The sequence below is a fragment of the Miscanthus floridulus genome, chromosome 7 (assembly GCF_019320115.1).
Source record: "Miscanthus floridulus cultivar M001 chromosome 7, ASM1932011v1, whole genome shotgun sequence".
Classification (NCBI taxonomy): Eukaryota; Viridiplantae; Streptophyta; class Magnoliopsida; order Poales; family Poaceae; genus Miscanthus; species Miscanthus floridulus.
The window spans coordinates 114,708,519-114,727,293 of record NC_089586.1 but is presented as its reverse complement, the minus strand read 5'-3'; the positions used below and the strand labels follow the sequence as shown (position 1 = coordinate 114,727,293).

Below are 18,775 nucleotides of genomic sequence, written 5' to 3'. Positions count from 1 at the left end.
TTTAAAAGGTCGAAACATTGTTAATTTCAACTAACTAACATACCATGATCTAGTCCATATTTCATACTAACTCGTAGGAACAAAATATTAAAACACTATTTAAGTATGTTCCACTATATAATTTACCAAAGATAACACTTTTAAACTTAAATCGTTTGTTTGCCAACTTAACCGTGAAGATTGGATTTAATTTCAATTTGATTTCTGAGATTCGCAAAAAATACTAGCTGACATTATTATTCTTCAAGATTTAAATTGCATGCCCAGCTACGTAACTCGCCCTCAAATCTTTATTTTCACACTATACTCCAATTATAATTGGTCGTTGTTCATAGAAATTGTTTTCATGCCAACAATTAACACAACTTAGTCTATTCTTTTTGTTAGGAGTTTTCATCACCATCTCTTTACGCTAAGTAAACGAACTCACTATATTATTAGATCTATCTCGCAGGTCATAATCTCGGTGCTTCGCGAGCTCGTAACACCAGAGATGTTACAGAGATGGTGTTTTAACCCGGTGCCCAACCTTCTCGGATTTTTTCTCTCCCCACTTTGCCCTACCTCACGAATCGGCATATTGGACCTTGAAAACTTTGATTTGATCCATAGATCTTTGAAAGCGAGGTATCCTTGTTCCCTCCTAGTTTTTTTCACATCGATTCGGTATATATTCGTTGGATTTTTTAACTTAAGAATCGTCATTACTTAGGGTTTCATGCAATTTTAATATTTATATTATACACTGTAGGATGCCAAGGCGTGAAAAAGCTAGCAAACCAAGGTAACCTCAGCGCACGTTGTTATGTTATGGGTTCATTATTGTGGATCAAATGAAAAACCCTAGGTGTAGGGTTTAATGTTAATTACTTTCGGTTCTTAGAACGAAAATGGCTAAATTGTAGTTATGGCCGGATGACAGAAAATGCCTTCGACCCATTGCCTCTGCCTAGTGGTGTTCCAGTGCCCATATGCTTTTGTGGCGATCCAAACTTTGGAACTGGCACTTTATAGCCGATCTCACATAGTTCTCCCATTAGTCTGCACACTCAATTGGTATAATCTTTCTAAGGATGTTGGGAGGGAAACCTAGGTGAAGTACACCCTCAACTACAATGCCATCATCATCATGGCAATGTAGCTCCTCCCGAGCCCTTGCAACCAAATCACTAAAATGAAGGTTTCTCATTGAATAACACAGGCACGTTTTGTATGTCAACAAACTTAATATATCCATAGCGATCTCTTTCCATGGTGCCTCCATGATATATGCTCACTAGGTTGTCCATCTATTTCATACACAAATCCAAACACATTTCGTTTAGTCCAAATTACATGCCAACAACTACATACTAGGTAACTGCTAGCTTTGCAAATAACATAATAGCTAGCTCCATACATATCCAACAACTAGGTTATCACCTTATTATCACTACATCACCAACTAATTAAACTAAATAGGTTATCATAACTAACTAAGTAGATAGCTAACTAAGTAAGTAAATAGTCTAACTAGGTTATCACCTAATCTCTAGATCACAAACTAATTAAACTTAATAGGTTATCACATTACCATCCTAAGTACATCAATAAACTAACTACTACACCACGATTCAACCTCACTATCTAACTACATTGCATATACACGAAATTTACCTGTCCAACCATGGCAGTGCACGACACGGTGGAGAGCAGGAGGAGGCACCGGGCACGGTGGAGGGCCGTGGGACGGGGTGGCGGAGAACGACCTAGGTGTCCGGTCGGACGTGGAGGACGGAGAGGCAGCAGCGCCTGGCCAGCGCCGTGGGACGGGCAGGGCACGATGGCCGCGGAGGGGAGGCCGCCTCGAGCGAGGCGTGGCGGCGGCCGAGGCGATGGGGCAGTCGGCCGGCACAGCGCGCCCGGGACGGGGGCGTGGGGCGCGAACGCCGAGGCGGGCTGCGACGACCGGGGCGGTGGGCCGGCCGGCCGGCGCAACGCGACCGGGATGGTGGCGCGGGGAGCGGACGTCGGGCCGGGCCAGGCCGCGGCGCCTGGGGCGGTGGGGCGGCCAGGACGAGGGCGCGGACGCAGCGGCCGGGACGGGGGCTCCGCGGCGGCCGGGACAGGGGCTCCGCGGTGGGAGGCTTCGGGCGAGAGAGAAGAAAGGAAGAGAGGAAAAGGAAATGAAGAAAAAGAGAAAGGAAAATGACCCACCTATAAGGCCGGCTCGGCGCCAGGATCTATAGCGTCAAGATCTACGGTGCCAAGGTCGACGCCAAGATCCACGGCACCGAGCTGGCTGTCGTGTCACCCCCGGCTCTACTTTGATGCCGACGTGGCCCCCTGACCTAGGCGCCAAACCCTTTGGCGCCACCATCGATGGCGCTGAGCTAAGGGTCCATATTTTAAAAGGATATCTCCAGGGGACATTTGTGAAAAAACTTAAAAAAAAAAGGGCAAAAAAAAATTTCGGCTGCATTGCCCCCCTTCCGCTGCATCCCCCTTCCGTCCGTGCATTCCTCGTTTCCTCCGCGTGCGTTCTGTGATTCTGTCTCTCTCGCCCCACTCCCCGCTCTCCGGCGACTGGTGGGCCGCCGCCGCCCTAAGCCAGGTGCGGAGGCTTTCATTGGTCTCTTCGCCGGCGACGAGCACCCACCAGGTACTCCCACCTCCTCCCTTCCCTTCCCTTCGTGCTGTGCGAAGGTGAGCACCGAAACCCTAACCTAAAGCTATTTAGCTATTTCACAAGCCTCCTAACTTCGAAGTTTTTGCAAAAATTATGGGTGTACATGTGTACACCCATGGCCCTTTACTGGATCCGCCCCTGGCTGTGAGGAGAGTGATGTTTTTCCCCCTGTATCTGATTAAGCATTGTCAGAGAAAATCTAGGGACTTTTGCTTCATCTGGAGGTTTAGTTTTCAAAGGATTATAATTGATGGATTAACTTCATGAATTGATAGACTTTAATCCTACATGAAAAGTAAACTACAAGACAGTGTATGTATTCCTGCATTAAAGTTTCAGATGTCTCGTGTTCGTGTATATATGCTATGCCTGATGGGAAAGCTTCTGTAACTTAAGGCCCCTGTGATACACTTTTGATGTGCATATGTGATGAATTTCAATATGAATGATGTAGGCTTTGATAAGCAGAACTTCTTACGTGCATCTTTGTGTTAGGACTTAGGAGTCTTGACTCTTGACAAGTTTTCCCAATGGATCGAGTACCGAATGGAAGGCATAAGGTTTCTGCCAATAGACCTGTAGTTGTGCTTTCAGATACTGATTCTGACTCTGACACTGAAGGTAACAGCACATTCAGTTCTAATGATACATTGTCTGTCATTCTATAACTCATGAAACACTGCAGTATTCTTTTATTACATATATTTGTGATTGCACTCTTGACATTATGGGCATGCCATGTAAGACATGTTTGCTGTTCTCTTGCACAGCATTTGTTACATGGAAAGAGGCCTCTGGGACATTCAGGATAGGAAAAAGTACCTCATGTTATCATAAGGATCATTTATTTTTTGGTGTTAGTCATTTCTTCTCAATGCCTGTGAGCTTTTCTTGGCAGGCTTCATACACTTGATATATTACTAGAGAAAAATCGTTGGCGGATGAATAGATACCATTTTTCCATTTTTTAACTGTCATTTGTTTTTTCTAATTGCATTGTACTCCACTTTAACTGTCAAGTCACCAACATATTAAGTGTGTATCACTTTGATTGCAAAGTCTGCTACAAACTACTTTGAATCATGATTGACAGATGCACTGTGTGCATATCAGCTTCCAGGTGGTAATAATTGAACTGTACATATGATGTACTTGATCTTCAGTATTTTGTTAAGAGCAAAATAAGGGACTCATTACATGAATAAAATCCTAAACTCTATAATATAGCCGAATGTTACTGCACATGAATAGCTTGATGCATGCTTGAAACCTGCAGTACTCATGTAGTGCTGCCTGTTTCTAGGTTTTGTAGAAGAGCTGACTCCTGTTCACTCGAAGTCAAACGGGAAGGCTTCATCTGCGAGCCTAAAAACTGGTGGAAAGGCTTCATCCTTTTCTAAAGGTACAAATACACTGTTACTAAACATCATCCCCTTCAAAAGGTACTTAAGTATGTGTGCTAAAGATCAGGATATTTACCTTTATACCGTTATTACATTTCTGTCTATCTTTCATATGTTGTTATCAGTGTTAATTGTAATATTTCCATCCCCTTTTAGGAGAGGCAAGCAATGGAAAAGCATATAGTAGTGGCAAAGGTGGAAAGGGTTCTTCATCACATGCGGTGCCTACCAAGTCTGATGCAGAACTAAAGCTAGAGCTTGGTCAGTCCCCTCAACGAAATTCTCAAAATGCAGCTTATTTAGATGCTAATTTCCTAAGCTTCTAATACTGAAATTGACTATATTAGTGATGGGGCTAAGATTTCCAGCCTCATTTGGAGGGCATCATAGGATCAAACTATAGCAGTCCATGTTGTGGAAAAGAAAACACACTTTTGTGTTCTGATAATTCTCTAGGTGCATTTTAGTACCTCAACACATTCAAGGAGAGTTTTGGGGCCACAAACCAGCACCCATGCTGCTCATCGGCCTTGGGAGTTCTTCCATGTTGTATCTGTTCTTCACCTTGAGAACTAGGGTCATGGAGAGTTTGTATTAGAACTCAATGGTGTTTCTCCCGTTGCCGTATCTTTATTTATTTTTTCTCAAATACCATCACCGTTTCTTTACAATCAAGCTATTTATTGTACAAGGACTTGAGGGTCATTTATAAAAGATTTGGAATCTGTCATGTGTTTGTTGCCTCCACTTGTATGTTGTTATCTACAGTTGATTAATTGCTCTTACCCTCTATCTCTCTCTCTCTCAAAAAAGAAACTATTACTGGCTTTGTTTTTTCCCTGCAGAATCTTCCGCTTAAAATCATCTTTCCACTCCCATTTGGATATCTTGTCATTTTTGCTCTTAAGTTGGTCACATGCTGGATACTTATGCCATGCAGAGATGGGGCATTGTATTATTAGCATCTTGTTAATGGACATGCATAAAGTTACTCCCTCACTCTAGAAATGATCTATGTATTTTAACCAGGGGAAGTCAAACTTTGCAAACTTTGATCATTATTAGTTCAATTATATGTACATCTAATGCATAAAATTTGCATCAATATATTTGTATTCAAAGTGGTTTTGAGATTATGTTGAATCTTTAGCAGTTGACATTATAATACAAGAGAAATCTTGTGTCAAAATCTACTTTGAAAGACTTTTTCTGGTCAAAATGCGTAGATCATTTCTGGACGGAGGGAGTATTTGATAATTGATATGCTGGCACTGATCATGTTTATGCAGTCAGCTGGTTCTTGCAGGTATCTGTTTTGAAAAGGGTGATAGTGGGACAGTGGGTTGGTGTTGTTATCAATTTTTTTGCTTGTCGATGTATGCAAAGTGAGCTGTTCAGTAAAATGTATTTGACAATTTAGTTATATATTTGTGCGTCCCACTCCCACCACATATTTTGAGTTTGTAAGTGGTATATAGTAATATTATGATTAAGTGAAATGTTGTGTAAATTGTAAAAGGAGTTTGATGTTCTAAGTGGTATACTATTCATTCTGAAATCCGCAATAATCTGATTTCCAAGAGCCATTATTATCTCTAAATGAACCATGTAAACTAATCCTAACCATGTAAACTAATCCTGCTAGGTTCTCATGCAAACACGTGTATTTGCTTGTAGATATCCCTCCGAATTCTAGAATGCTAATGAATTGTGAAGCAGCTGAACTATTGCAAGAAATTCACGAGCACATGGCTATACTATCAGAGGACCCCAAGATCAAAATTCCTGAGTAAGAATAATATTTCCTGTTTATGACCTGTTTTACTCTTTTTGTCTCTGTGACGTTCAAGTCTCTTAGCTGTTTGTCTTGTTGTTTACTCTTATGTTATTGCTTCTGCAGGTCTTTTGACAAAGCTTTTCAGTATGCAAAAGATGGAAACCATTTCACCACTGCAAGCTCTGTGAAACAAGCCCTTGAGTATCCTAATCATTTTTTTTACTAGAGAGATATTAGAACTTGCATCTTATTTGAGAGTTATACTATTTTATTAAACGAACATCTTATCAGTACAGTTCCTTAACTGGTTGCTGCAGACCTCTTAAAAAATGTGGGGTTAGTGATGGCGAGGTTTGTTACTCATTTCTTCTTCCTTTCCTTTCTGTGTAGCGCTAACCTCATCTCACTCTACCATTTTGGTGTGCGTACAACAGATATGCATGATAGCAAACATTGGGCCTGAGACCGCTGAAGAGGTTTATGCACTAGTACCATCTCTCAAGGTCAGCCTATTTCTGGGCACTTAGTATTTTGACATCTTGAATGTACCATTGTGGCAACATCTAACTCTTGCAGAACCAAAATTTGTTGTTCCAGGCTAATAGGTCAGCTACCGAAGGTTCAGTCACTGTGGTTCTTGCTGCCCTCGCAAACATAAAAGCTGCTAAGTGAATCTCCAATGGAACTAGACTGATAATAGTAATACCCATGCTTCAGATATTCGAATAAACACGTATATCCTGATTGACGGTCCTTCATACACCATTCTTATTGGTCTTTATTGCTTGCAGAATCGGAAGCAGATGTCTTTCTGATCAAGGAGCGCGGAATCTGCAAAGTGGCCCTTTGGTGTTTTGGATGTACTGCATAAACATGCTGTGTATATAAAAAATGTAGCATGTGCTTCATGAACTCCTCTAGGATGTCTAACTGCTGAAGTGCAGATTCAGCTGAGTGATTGAACTAGTCTACTCGAACTGATAAGTACTGTCTGCACTTGTGGCTACTGCTTGAACAATGAAGCTGATGACTCGTTGCCGTCTGTTGAATTGTGTCTCTCTTAAGTCTCAACTTATCTGTTGTACCTGGTTTGTGAGCAGTTTTCTCCTTTACCATGTTTGGTTTATATGGTTCTAGGTTTCAGAAGTGCATTCGATCACGGCGTGGTGGGACGGTCACCGGTGTCGTACCTTATAATGTTCTGTATTCTAATTGAGAATCAGTAGCCAAGGCTACTGTGATTATAGCATGATTAGTTAAACTGTAACCATAACAAGCGAAATCAAGCCCAGAAAGGGGCAACTAGCCAGCAAAGCTGTTTGTATGCGACTATGCGAGATGCATGCAAGGCTTAGATAGTAAAATAACAGCCGGAAAATCACGTCGATCAGCTAGTCACTGCCTTTGTAAAGTAATCGAACGGCAGTGGCTGCACGTCGTCACTGAGCGGACCGGCGTGCCGGAAACCGTACGCCCTCAGCACCTGGTCGTCGGCGAAGTTGAGCGCGCGGCGCATGCCCTGGTCGCAGCTGTCCCCGGAGTAGTGCTCGTTCCGCTGCCCGCTGCACGGCTGGCATCCCGTGAAGTGCGTCACGAAAAGGGCGGCGCCACCCGTGCACCCCGGTCTCCGCCAGCCCGGCCCTGGCCAGGGCGGCGTCCCTCGCCGCCGCGTACGACGCGTGCTCCCTCTCCGCGTGGCGCCTCCGCAGCGCGGCAGCCCGCGGGCGGCGCTCCATCGCCTCGTACCGGTCCGTCATGTTTCCGAGCCGCCCCCACGATCTCCGCCCAGTAGCCCTCGAAGTAGTAGTCGCTCTCCAGGAACACCTTGTCCCGCCACGGCCGGCTGCCCTTCTGCATCAGCATGTACACGAGCGCCGACTGGTCGTCCGACTCGTCGAACACCTTGTCCATGGTAGTCCGGGGAATCGGGCCCCATGGCGGCCCACGCGTCCATGAAGTCGAGCGACCACTGGCAGTTCCGGATGAGGAACACGCCGGCGTTGAGGCTGGTCCAGGAGCTGGCCTCGAACACGAGGCTCGGCCAGCCGTGGACGACGAGGTTGTGGGCGTGGTACCGGCACAGCGGGAGGCGGAAGTCCATGTCGGTGAACACGGCGTCGGAGTCGACCCACCACACCCACTCCGCCTCCGGGTGCGCGACCATGGCGGCGCGGATCACCGGTATCTTGGCCCAGTACCGGTCCATGGACGGTCGCAACAGGGCCATGTTGTACAGCAGCTGCACGCCGTGGAGGCGGCAGTAGTCAGCCTTGTTCTTGAGCAGCCGCATCAGCGTGTGGTCTCCGCCCGGGGACCGGCACGGCGTCGGCTGCGAGCCGGACACCATGAGGACGCGCTCCACGTCGCCACCGGCAAACTCCGGGTGCGCGCGCAGCCACCCGGCGCGCTTCTCGTCCCACCCCGTGATGGGCCGGTCCACGGTGTACGCCAGCGCCGGGTCGTCGTAGAACGTGCGGGCGGCACCACCACCACCACCACCCACGGATGATGAGCCAGCAGAGCCGGAGGACAGGACTGCTCCGTCGTCGTAGTAAGCCTCCGGCTGAGCGAACGGATTGGCGAACGCTTGCAGCGCCACGGTGGCCACCACGGCGCCCGCGGTGAAGAGGAGCGCGTCCCTGAGCCACGACGGCTTCGCAGTCGCAGCGCGCGGCGGCATCGTGTGTGCTCTCGGCTCTCGCTATCGGGATGCACACGGCACAGGCCTAGTGTCCCTGTCACACCACGTACAATACCGACATGCTGGCCGATGCGTGCGGGAACGGTGTATGTATAAAGCCGGGCCGTCCCATTTTCGGCGGCGAGACCACGTTGATAGATTTCTAGCATGGCGTAGATCAGTGGGGTTTTTCTCTTCTATTCGGATAAACAAGTAGTTCGTCCCAGAGAGAACTAAAGGGAAAGAGAGGGATGTAGAGAGAGACCATTGGTGGGCTTGATCGGAGGAGGAAGCCATGACGTAGGTGTTGATGATGCGGGTGTTGGGTGTAGGTTAGCGGTGGAGTCCGGCGGTGGTGTCGAAGGCGCGGTCCAGTGGCGGCGGCGAAAACGGTGGAGCTTCCCGTCGCTCATAACGCGCCCTCTCGATCATACTAGGGTTAGGATGTCCGCGGTGAACCTCACGTCTCGAGCCCCAGCCCCCACCTCCTATTCATAGCGCTGCGCGACGGAGGCCCAAAAACTAGAAAAAAGGTTGGATGCCCCCGATCAAGGCGCGAGTCAAGGTCCGACTCGGTCGTTGGACCGAGCCGGGTGGAGATCGATCTAAACACACCTACGCCAATGGCCCTCCGGTGCCAGCCTTGCCGCCGTGTCCGTCTGCGTGGCCGGGGGAGAGAAAGGCCAAGCGGGGAGGACAGCGGTGGTTGGGTAGCGGCATGCGTCCAAACGGGACTCTCATGCCGTCATGCATGCGCTCGGGCGAGGGAGAAGAAACGCACGCATGCTTAGCGTCTGCTTTGCAGGCTTTGGAGCCATCGGCCGAGAGGCCGGGTGGAGAATCATGGATGGAGATGGTTCGCGCCGGCGCGCGCGAGACGGCCCGCCGCCCCACGGGTTGGACTGATGTGTCTCTTGCTCTTGCGGAATTGAGGTGCTTGCTGGTGGTGACAGCCTGACGGCGTGACGGGCGAGGCCTGCGCTCTAGCTATAGGCTAGCCCACGGAGACCCGGCGGCACACAGTGGACAATATCGGCGTATCCGCTGCTTGTGCTTGGCGACTCGTGCGGACAGCCGGACACCAGTCACACGACAATCTACTCGTAGCTACTACTCCCTCCATAAATCAAATCAACATCTCAAGCTGTTCTAAGTCAAACTTTTTTAGATTTAATTAACTAAATTTTATAAAAAATGAACTAATATTTATGACACAAGATTAGAATAGTTAAATACAATCGTGGCGTTCAGCTGGTAGCCTTTGGGCTGATTTTGGATGATTAAATAGTATTCTGTGAGAGAGAATAAGCTGAAACAAGCTGAAACAAGCGGGAACAAGCCAGGACATGACCAGCCGAACGCCCTGAATATGAGATATATTTTTCATTATGTTTTTTCTGTGTCATATATTTTAGTATTTTTTTCTATAAAAAATAAAGTTTGACTTAGGGATGGAGAGAGGAGTAGCCACAGTTTAAAATGATAAAATGACGCAAGGAAACTCTGATCTGAATTCTGAAGTCTGTAATGTGAGAGCATTGACTTGTTTTCGGAGGAAAGTGAACAGTTTCTGCTCACTTGGTTACGAGCTAATGAAACCTTGAGCTGCGGCTGGTTTTATCGTTTTTGTTTTTTTGGTTTGGAGATGTACACCACTTACCGTACCCTGCTTGTGCAGTTGTGCTCGCGCTTGCAGAAAGCCAGAGTGCACAGCGAAACGGTGATGCGTTACTGAGTCTGCTCGCTGATTGGTTTTTATGGACTGATAAGCTCGACTGATGCTAGTTTATTGTGGCTGTGGTCGAAACCAACGAGCGAACGGGCTGAATCAGCATGACCGGAGGGCTCTCGAGTGGCGAGTGGCCTGACAAGTGTTGTGCAGGACCCTGTTTGGCTGCTCCACGTTTGGCTGAAGTCGGCTGGACTGCTACTACTACTATAGGAAACCGAAATCAGCCAGCTCCCGCAGCCGTTCGGCAGACCCACAAGCGGAGGACCACACCCGTGCGCGCCCTCCCTCATTCCATTCCCCCATCGCGCCGCGCCTAGAGTTTCTGCGCCGCTCTCGCCCCGTCTTCTCCTCGCGACGCCAGCCGCGGTGGCCGTTAGCGGAGCATCCCCGCCCCACGCCGCCGACGGATCCAACGCTGGCATCCCCCCTCGCTCAATATCATCCCCATCGCGCGCGCGCCTAGGGTTTGGGGTCGCTCTGGCCCCGTCTTCTCGTCCCAACGCCAGCCGCCGCGACCGCCAACGGCACACCCCCGCCCCACTCCGCCGCCGGATCCAACGGCGTCATCCTCCCCTTGCTGAACGTCATTCCCCATCGCTATCGCCCCTTCTCCTCGTCGCCACGCCACCAGCCGCCGTATCCAGCTTCGCAGTACCGCCCCACTCCGCCGTCGGATCTGAGCCCGCCTTCTTCCCCCTATCCGGTTCTGACCGCCTCGTGGGCAGATCTGGGTGGTCTCCGTCGACGCCAACGGCTCCGCCTTGCAGCTCATCGTCGTCGCCTTCGGCCTCCATGGATCCCCTCTCAGCGGTTTGTTCAAGTTTTAAACACCTCCTGTGCAACGGTGTCCACACTGGCACAGTCGTCCTCTTCGTCGTGCTCGCCACCTGAAGCCAGGCATTACTACCGGCGTTCCAAACGCGCGAAGTTGCTTGAAAAGGCAAGTGTACTCTAGTTTATTCCTTACTTATCTTGCCTGTATGTTTCATTCATCATGCCCATTTATTTACTGTATCCCCACAATCCTCTTGCATGTATGTTTCGTGCACATAGGTAGTATATCTTAAGTCAAAACTCTTTATGTAAACCAGTGGGGTTTCGTGCATCATGTCCATTTCTTTACTACAGTACCACATACATCTAGCGTAAGTACAGCACCATAGTAACTACAACTGGGTACAGATGTCGGGGAATCATGGACAGACGTCCAGCGAGCGAGCCCATTGGGGCTATGAGGAGACGAAAATTCTCCTGGACCTTTGCATTGTTGAGAAGAACAAAATGAACTTCAACCAGTGGGGCTTAACTAAAATGGGATGGAGAAATGTGTACCGCGGATTCGCCTCACAAACTGGCCTTCAGTTGGCCAATAAGAAGCTGCACAACAAGCTATCGGCCATGCGTCGACACTACTTCGCTTGGCACGACCGTAGCACCCATACAGGCCTCGGACGTGACCCCCAAACTGAAGGTGTCACAGCTGACCCAGCTTGTTCCAAGAAGAGGAAGAGGTAACTCCTTTCATCTATTCTTTGGATCTACTCGTGTAATGACATGTACTGTTCGAATAACTATCTTGTTCACCTGCAGGACCATACTGAAGAAGGTGTGGATCCCGGGGCTCCACCAGAGTTCCTTGACGAACTGACCACTCTGTACGGGCACCAACCCAGAGATAGGGGCACAATGCTCAGTGCCGGTGGGCATCGTGAGAGGACATCGCCATGGATGACCGAAGCCCCTCCTGCAGCTATGTCACAGGATCTCGTAGCTGGATCCAGTGTTGGCCAGTCGTCCAAAAGGCGCACCAGGGACCACATGGTGGACAGCCCCCAGAAAAAGAAGAGTGCCAGCTTGGAGGACTGCGTGAGAGACATCTCAGACACCGTGAAAGAGATGGCATTGGGTGGTCAACAACTCAGCCGGGAGGAAAAGGAGATGGACCAAGTGCGTCAGATTTTAGAACAAGATGGTTTTCCAGAGGGGACCGAGGAGTTCCTGAGAGCCACGTACCTATGCAGGAAGAAACTCAACCGTAGGACGTTCCTAACCATGAAAACACGTGAAGGCCGACTGACTTGGATCACCTTTAACTAGGAAAACAAGTAGACAAATGGAACTGCAGCAATGCTGATGTTTAGGCATCCTTCATTTAATTTCTTTGCATGAGTGTTCAATTGTTTCAATTGATGTGTGTTTGCTTGTTCGAATTCGTTTCATGTACCATGAGCGTTTGGCATGAACTCTTTGTTCTTTGTGTACTGCATCATAATAAACTTGTGCCCGGTTTCCTTATTTTATGTTATTTATTTAGTCATATTTGCGTAAAAAGGCAACAACAGAGGATTGTTCATTTGTTCCTTCTCAAGGATCATGCTATTTTCTTGACCTATATTTTTTTCTTGATCTATTCCATATTTATCATCATTCATATTCCTCTATGTAAGCTTGCCATTATTGTACTTGACAACAGGTGAACAAGCCTGAGAAGGTTGGCAAGACTACATTTGACTATCCAGTGAGTTGGAAGGCTGTCAGGTATTGAACTGTAAATCTCTAATCAAGTCTTGCTTTCGATTAATTTGTCATCTATTCTTTGTCTTGGGACAGATTGGGCAAGTGGAATACATGCACATCAGTTTTCAGATGAGGAAGCTGAAAAGATTTCCAGTTTTCTTGAAAGGGCTTATATACGGCTAAATTCTTGGTTTCAGTGGTTCAACAGTACACAATCAGGTGAGCTTTCTTTTCCCACTTTCATTTTCTATACTCATATTGACTAGTGTGGGAGTTTAATGCTGTTGCCATGATTATTTCCTGAAACACACAAACACGATAAACCTAAGCTGTTATATGGTGTACTGAGATGATAGTTGAAAGCCTAACAAGAGGCACTAGCTCATTCTGTTATATTTCTCTCGGTGTTCCTTCAAACTCTTGCTCAGTGAACCAACCCTCAGTTCATTCACTACCCAATTTTGAAATTCTATGCACTACCCAATTCTGAGTGGTAAATGTTTCTCCTGGTAGTAATTGTAAGATCTTAATAACATTATAAGAGGCATTATGTACTCTGCATTGATTTTTCAAGACTGACCCTTTATGATGTCAGGCTTTTCCATTTGTCCAGTTTGCTAATTTTTCTTTTTTTTGGCAATATTTATAACACATAAAAAATCTGTAGATGTTGCTATGGTAAGACCTTCTGACATCAAATAAAACTGTGTGCTGTCATGTAAATGTGTTCCTCAAATAAACTGTGTGTCAATACCATTTGTAGCATGTGTTTACAATTTCCTTCTTTGCTTGTAAATGCTGCAGTGAGAACAAGAACTTGACAGGACCTGCACGATATGCTAGTGTGAACACCCATCTTGGCATTGGTGAGACTTATATATAGTATTAGTTGAAGTTCTTTGTTTCCCAGTCAAACATAAAGGTGGGTTTCTCACTGATGTCTTCCATTTTAGGTATTGCTGGTGCCACAGCAGATGTCCATTGTTATGACATGTCATCGAACAAGTGGAGCAGGTAGAGTATTCCATTAATGATTTTGACATTTTTCAACATTTAGTACTTGGTGCCTTGATGTAGTTAAGTTTGTTGGTAGCATGGTGATTATATTGGCAGTATGCAGAAATCTTCAAATATATCTAACTACAACGATGGCACAGGTAATTAGTATTCTCAACCTGAGTTTATAATTGCATATAATTATTTTTCATATTGCTGCTAAAGTTTCTGCACATATTCAGAGTGGTGGTTCAAGGACCTGGTCCAGGTCCACGATACGGTCATGTGATGGCCTTGGTTGGACAGAGATTTTTGTTGACTATTGCTGGAAATGACAGTAATGCAAAACCTATCTTCGACATCTGTAATTTTTTAAATTACGTTTCCCTTCACTATGGCACAGCCTGAATGGTTCCAAACTTCTGATACTGGAACCGTTTTCATGTCTTTAGGGAAGTGGCCTCTGGCGGATGTATGGGCCCTTCATACTGCAGCTAAGCCATATGAATGGAGGAAACTTGAACCAGAAGGTGAAGGACCACCTCCATGCATGTAAGTATGCCAATAGGGATATGAACTACTTTTTTCTTGTGATTTGTGAAGTATATTAAATTGAGCTAAGCCTAAGATTAATTTATTAGTCACTGATTTGAAACTTCAAAATATTTCCATGACAATAAATTAAACCGCATTGACTATCTCATGCCATATTGCAGTATAAGTTTTCTATGAGACTAGTTATTTTGTATGGCATAGTAGTAGCTCGCTGTGGCAGTGTAGTCCCACCATGCTACTAATCAGTTTCTTGTGATCTTATCTCATGAGTTTACATTCTTTCTTTTTAAAAAAAAACTCAAAATGTTTTGTTCGGTATTGTTCTGTAATTCTCCTGTGGGGTGCTGTTGTTCAGGTATGCCATTGCAAGTTCACGTTCTGATGGACTTCTCTCACTTTGTGGTGGGAGGGATGCAAATAGCGAGGTAAGTAATTGATACCACTGAACCTCTTCGAGAGAGAAAAATGTTAATGGCTTATTAATTAGTGTCACTGCTCTGAAAGTAATACCTGCCAAGCCTTTGTTCCTTTAGCATTTACAGCCTATTCGCTTGATCGTAAACGATCGTAAATTTCCAGCCAGAACAATATTTTTCTCTCACACCAAACCAGCACGCAGTAATAATCCACGATCGTATACGATCGTTTCAGCCCCAGCCGAACAGGCTGTATATAGTCGTGCCATCCAAGAAAGGTTCCATGCATGCTTTTGTGAGAAAAATGGAGCAGTTCCCATGGAAATCGCATATTAATGTATAGTACATCTAAAATCTGAAGCTGGAACTTTTTATGCAACAGTATGTACAGAAGACTTTAGATACATCACAATGAAACTGAACAAAGTTATGCTTTGTCCATCTGAATCAGGAGGAGATTAACTCAACCACGTTTGGCACATAGTTATTCACCAGTAATCCATCTGACAAATAGCCACTACATGTCAGTGTTGCATTCATCCAATGAGAAGTTCCAAGTTTCTGCAGCCGACTTTTGGGATGGCATTCTTTCCTTGGATGAGGTAATATAATTATAGAAACATGTTATCCTTTTCCTCTTTCATTGAACCTTCAGCAAGCAGATCTTCCTTTTACTGATTGCAGGCTGGTAAACCGCTGGTCAACGTTGGGTATTTTCCAAGTTACTCTGTTCTAAAACGTGCTATGCTGAGCCATGGGTATCTATTTGATACTCCAGGCACTAAGGCTTCAACCTCTGGAAGCACTGCTGCAGGTTGGTTCCATACAAGTTTTTTCTTCCTTCCCTAATTAGCTACTATGCAATGCACTCCATTTCGGAATTGTTACCCTCAAGATGGTGAAGATTCTGAAATATTCAGCTCATTTAAAAAAAATATTGTGCAGTTGCTTGCATATTTCCAATTAAGGTTATTGCAATTCATTACCAGGTAGCTCTGATAACGGTCCGCCTCATAACATCATTGCTTGGTTAAGAGTTGTATCTGCTGGCCGTAAAATCAGGTATGACAACTAACACACTGGATATTCTTATCAAGTATTTCAGCCTGCATACTTACCCAAGCCTAAACTGGGGTAGATACCTCTGTGGCGTCCGATGTATGGCCTTGCAGCCTCACTTTGATTGGTGCACCAAAAGAAGGAAGATGGCACAAAGGATTCTACAGTGCGATCAGAGCACTGTGATTTGTGTTGGAAATGAATGGCATGAGTTATTTGTTGTGTCTGTAATCAACTTGATGTAAAATGAATTTTCCATGACTTGTAAATTGACTGGAGTGGTTACCGGTGGCTTTTTTGAATTCAAATGCCTAGAACACCATCCTGTTGGTGCCTTTTTTTTTTAATTCAAACGCAGCACTGTAGCTGGCCGGCTGCTGGCCATTCGGCTGGCTGATTCCAGCTGATTTGGACACTGGAACGGCTGATTCCGGTTCCTGTAGCAGTAGGAGCAGCCCAGCCGACATCAGCCAAATGTGGAGCAGCCGAACTTGTTGCAGTTCTGCTTCTGCAGCATGAGCATGAGCATGCCGTTCTCGCGGTACGAGGAGCTTTTGCAGAAAGCCTGTGCCGCCTGTGGATTGGGCAGTCAACCACGGTCCAAGAAGATCAATGCACAATACTACGACTTAACTGATCCATTTCAGGCACACATCTGATCAGTGATCAGCTGATCGGTCTGAGCAATTGAGCATCACTGTCGAGTGTCGAACGAGGAACTCCGCTGCCCAGGGAATACAGCACACGCTAGCACAGATGACAGAACCATGCGTCCATGTAAATGGTCTTGTAATTTGTAGAACCGGGGCGCTGACAATTGCTAGAGACAATTTCTGTTTCCTTTTCCCTGTCCAACTATATATCTGCAGCAGGGCCACACGACGTTGTGCTAGGTCTTGGGAGTGTTCGGTTGAGCTGGATTTAAGCTGCAGTCGTTGCTAAAACAGTGTAACTGAGAATCAAAACAGCTACAGCTGCAGCCACAACAAGTGTTTTACCCTTCTAGGATTCAGCTGTTGTAATTTGTAAACCTTACCTAGCTAGGACTAGAGGTCTTTACGAATGTAACTAACTATTGTAAGGCATTGAGTTTACTCTCCCACAAATATTGTATCTTTCTAGGGTGAATGCTGAACACATGATGCCGAGTAGTTAGTTCAAACATGCTGCTAATTTTGTCCAAAAGTGTGATTCCTCCGGAAATTGTGAATCGTTATTCAGATGAAACTAACTAGCTCAAAACTGTTGATGAAACAGAGAACTCATCCGTCACCAGCTCTTACATCTTACCTAAGGTAAGTAAAACAATAAGCAAAGTCAGAACCAAGTAAATCGATGCAGGCCAAAGCAAAAGGTGAAACAGTGATAAAATGACATGATTAACCAGGTTCACGTTAATCATCGTGTTCACATAAAGTTAGGGGGTGTTTGGTTCTCTAGTCGCTCCTAAAATTCATGTCACATAAAATGTTTAAATGCTAATAAGAAGCATTAAATATAGATTAATTACAAAACCAATTACATAGATAGAGGCTAATTTCCGAGATGAATTTTTTAAGCATAATTAATCTGTCATTAGCACATGTTAATGTAGCACCACGTTGTCAAATCATGGACTAATTAGGCTTAAACGATTCGTCTCGTAAATTAGTCGCAAGTTGTGCAATCAGTTTCGTAATTAGTCTATATTTAATATTCTATACATGTGTCTAAACATTCGATGTGACAGGAATTTTAGGAGGTGGCTAAAGAACCAAATAGGCCCTTATACTAACGACTGGCTCAATCCTAGACCATCCGGATAAAACAAGGTACTTGTGTCACCAGTCACCACAAGCTTAAGCCTTACATTTCCGGATAGCCAAGAGATGGTAGATCTATCAACCTCCCAGTTTTTCTCTTCCTTACTTGAAAAGGAAATCTGTACACGAAAACGCACAATAAGTTTACAGGCGAAATAAAAAAAGCACTCCACTACTTGAAACTTAAAATGCCAAATCACAATTCATCAAATAGGAAATGCAGCTTGCAGTTCAATATGATTGTCTCGAGTAATGATACAACTATGAAGCTGAGCAAAAAGTTCAAGTCAAATAGTTTTCCAAGTTATGATATCTGATTTTTTTTCTCTGCACCCATAAGCCATGACATGAATGCATCTGTCTGACAAGAACCCCTACATATCGTCCTATCGCATCAGAGTTTGAAATTTAGTACAAACCATCAGTTGGAGGTTTTCATTCACATCAAAGCCAACAAGTGAGCAAAAGGAGGAAAAGTAAATTGAACAATGAGATGACAATATTAGTGAATAGTGAGCATCGGTGCAAATCAGAGCAGTTACAGCATGATGAGAATTTGCTAGCCAGCATGGCATAGCTTGAAAGTTTTACGGGCATCAGCCCCTGTGAGCATACATGTGGCAAGATGGTAGAAGCACCGCAGCTGGAGCCTAATTTAACTATTAGGGGAAGAAAGTCATAAGGAGATGAGAGATACTATTTTGTTAAGAAAGATTCTATTAGTTTGTAAGATTCTCTTTGTTACGAAATAAATGTTATTTTACCGGCCAAGGTACAGTATAACTACAAAAGTGTTTTGAGTTATAACTACAAAAGCAAGAAATAAACAAGAATCTTTCTACTACCCTGCTCTTGTGGGGCACTTGAAGGTCAATGGCGCCACTGTGTTACTTGGGTCCAGGGATGCCTCAAGCTGGCCTAAGGGTCTTTACGACAAGTCCCAACGAACCCCATTTAGTATCATGTTATTGTGCCATAATTCAGCAGGGATTCTTTGCCCACTTCACTAGATATCTGAATTATCAATCTCAAATTCTGAGATATGTGCTAACAGTGTGAGATCATCAGCGTCACCTGCGCTGAAAATATTTAACATGAGACTGACGTGATAGGACCACCTCTGCGTATCTGTCCTCCCATCCTTACCTATCCTATCTCCTCTCGGACAGT

The 18,775-nt window shown here is 45.4% G+C and overlaps 1 protein-coding gene and 1 pseudogene across 1 annotated transcript; one reads left to right on the top strand and one right to left on the bottom strand.

The window, feature by feature from the left end:
* Window positions 1-2,477: 2,477 nt before the first annotated feature.
* Window positions 2,478-6,890, top strand: LOC136464345 (DNA-directed RNA polymerases IV and V subunit 4-like). The gene is made up of 10 exons (XM_066463302.1): window positions 2,478-2,641; window positions 3,164-3,289; window positions 3,972-4,070; window positions 4,228-4,332; window positions 5,749-5,860; window positions 5,972-6,049; window positions 6,166-6,199; window positions 6,283-6,351; window positions 6,446-6,547; window positions 6,640-6,890. The coding sequence occupies exons 2-9, from the start codon at window positions 3,199-3,201 to the stop codon at window positions 6,518-6,520; spliced, it is 663 nt and encodes a 220-aa protein (XP_066319399.1). The 5' UTR covers window positions 2,478-2,641; window positions 3,164-3,198; the 3' UTR covers window positions 6,521-6,547; window positions 6,640-6,890.
* A 345-nt stretch (window positions 6,891-7,235) lies between these two features.
* LOC136464344 (probable glycosyltransferase 7) lies at window positions 7,236-8,631 on the bottom strand (annotated as a pseudogene).
* Between the last annotated feature and the right edge of the window lie 10,144 nt (window positions 8,632-18,775).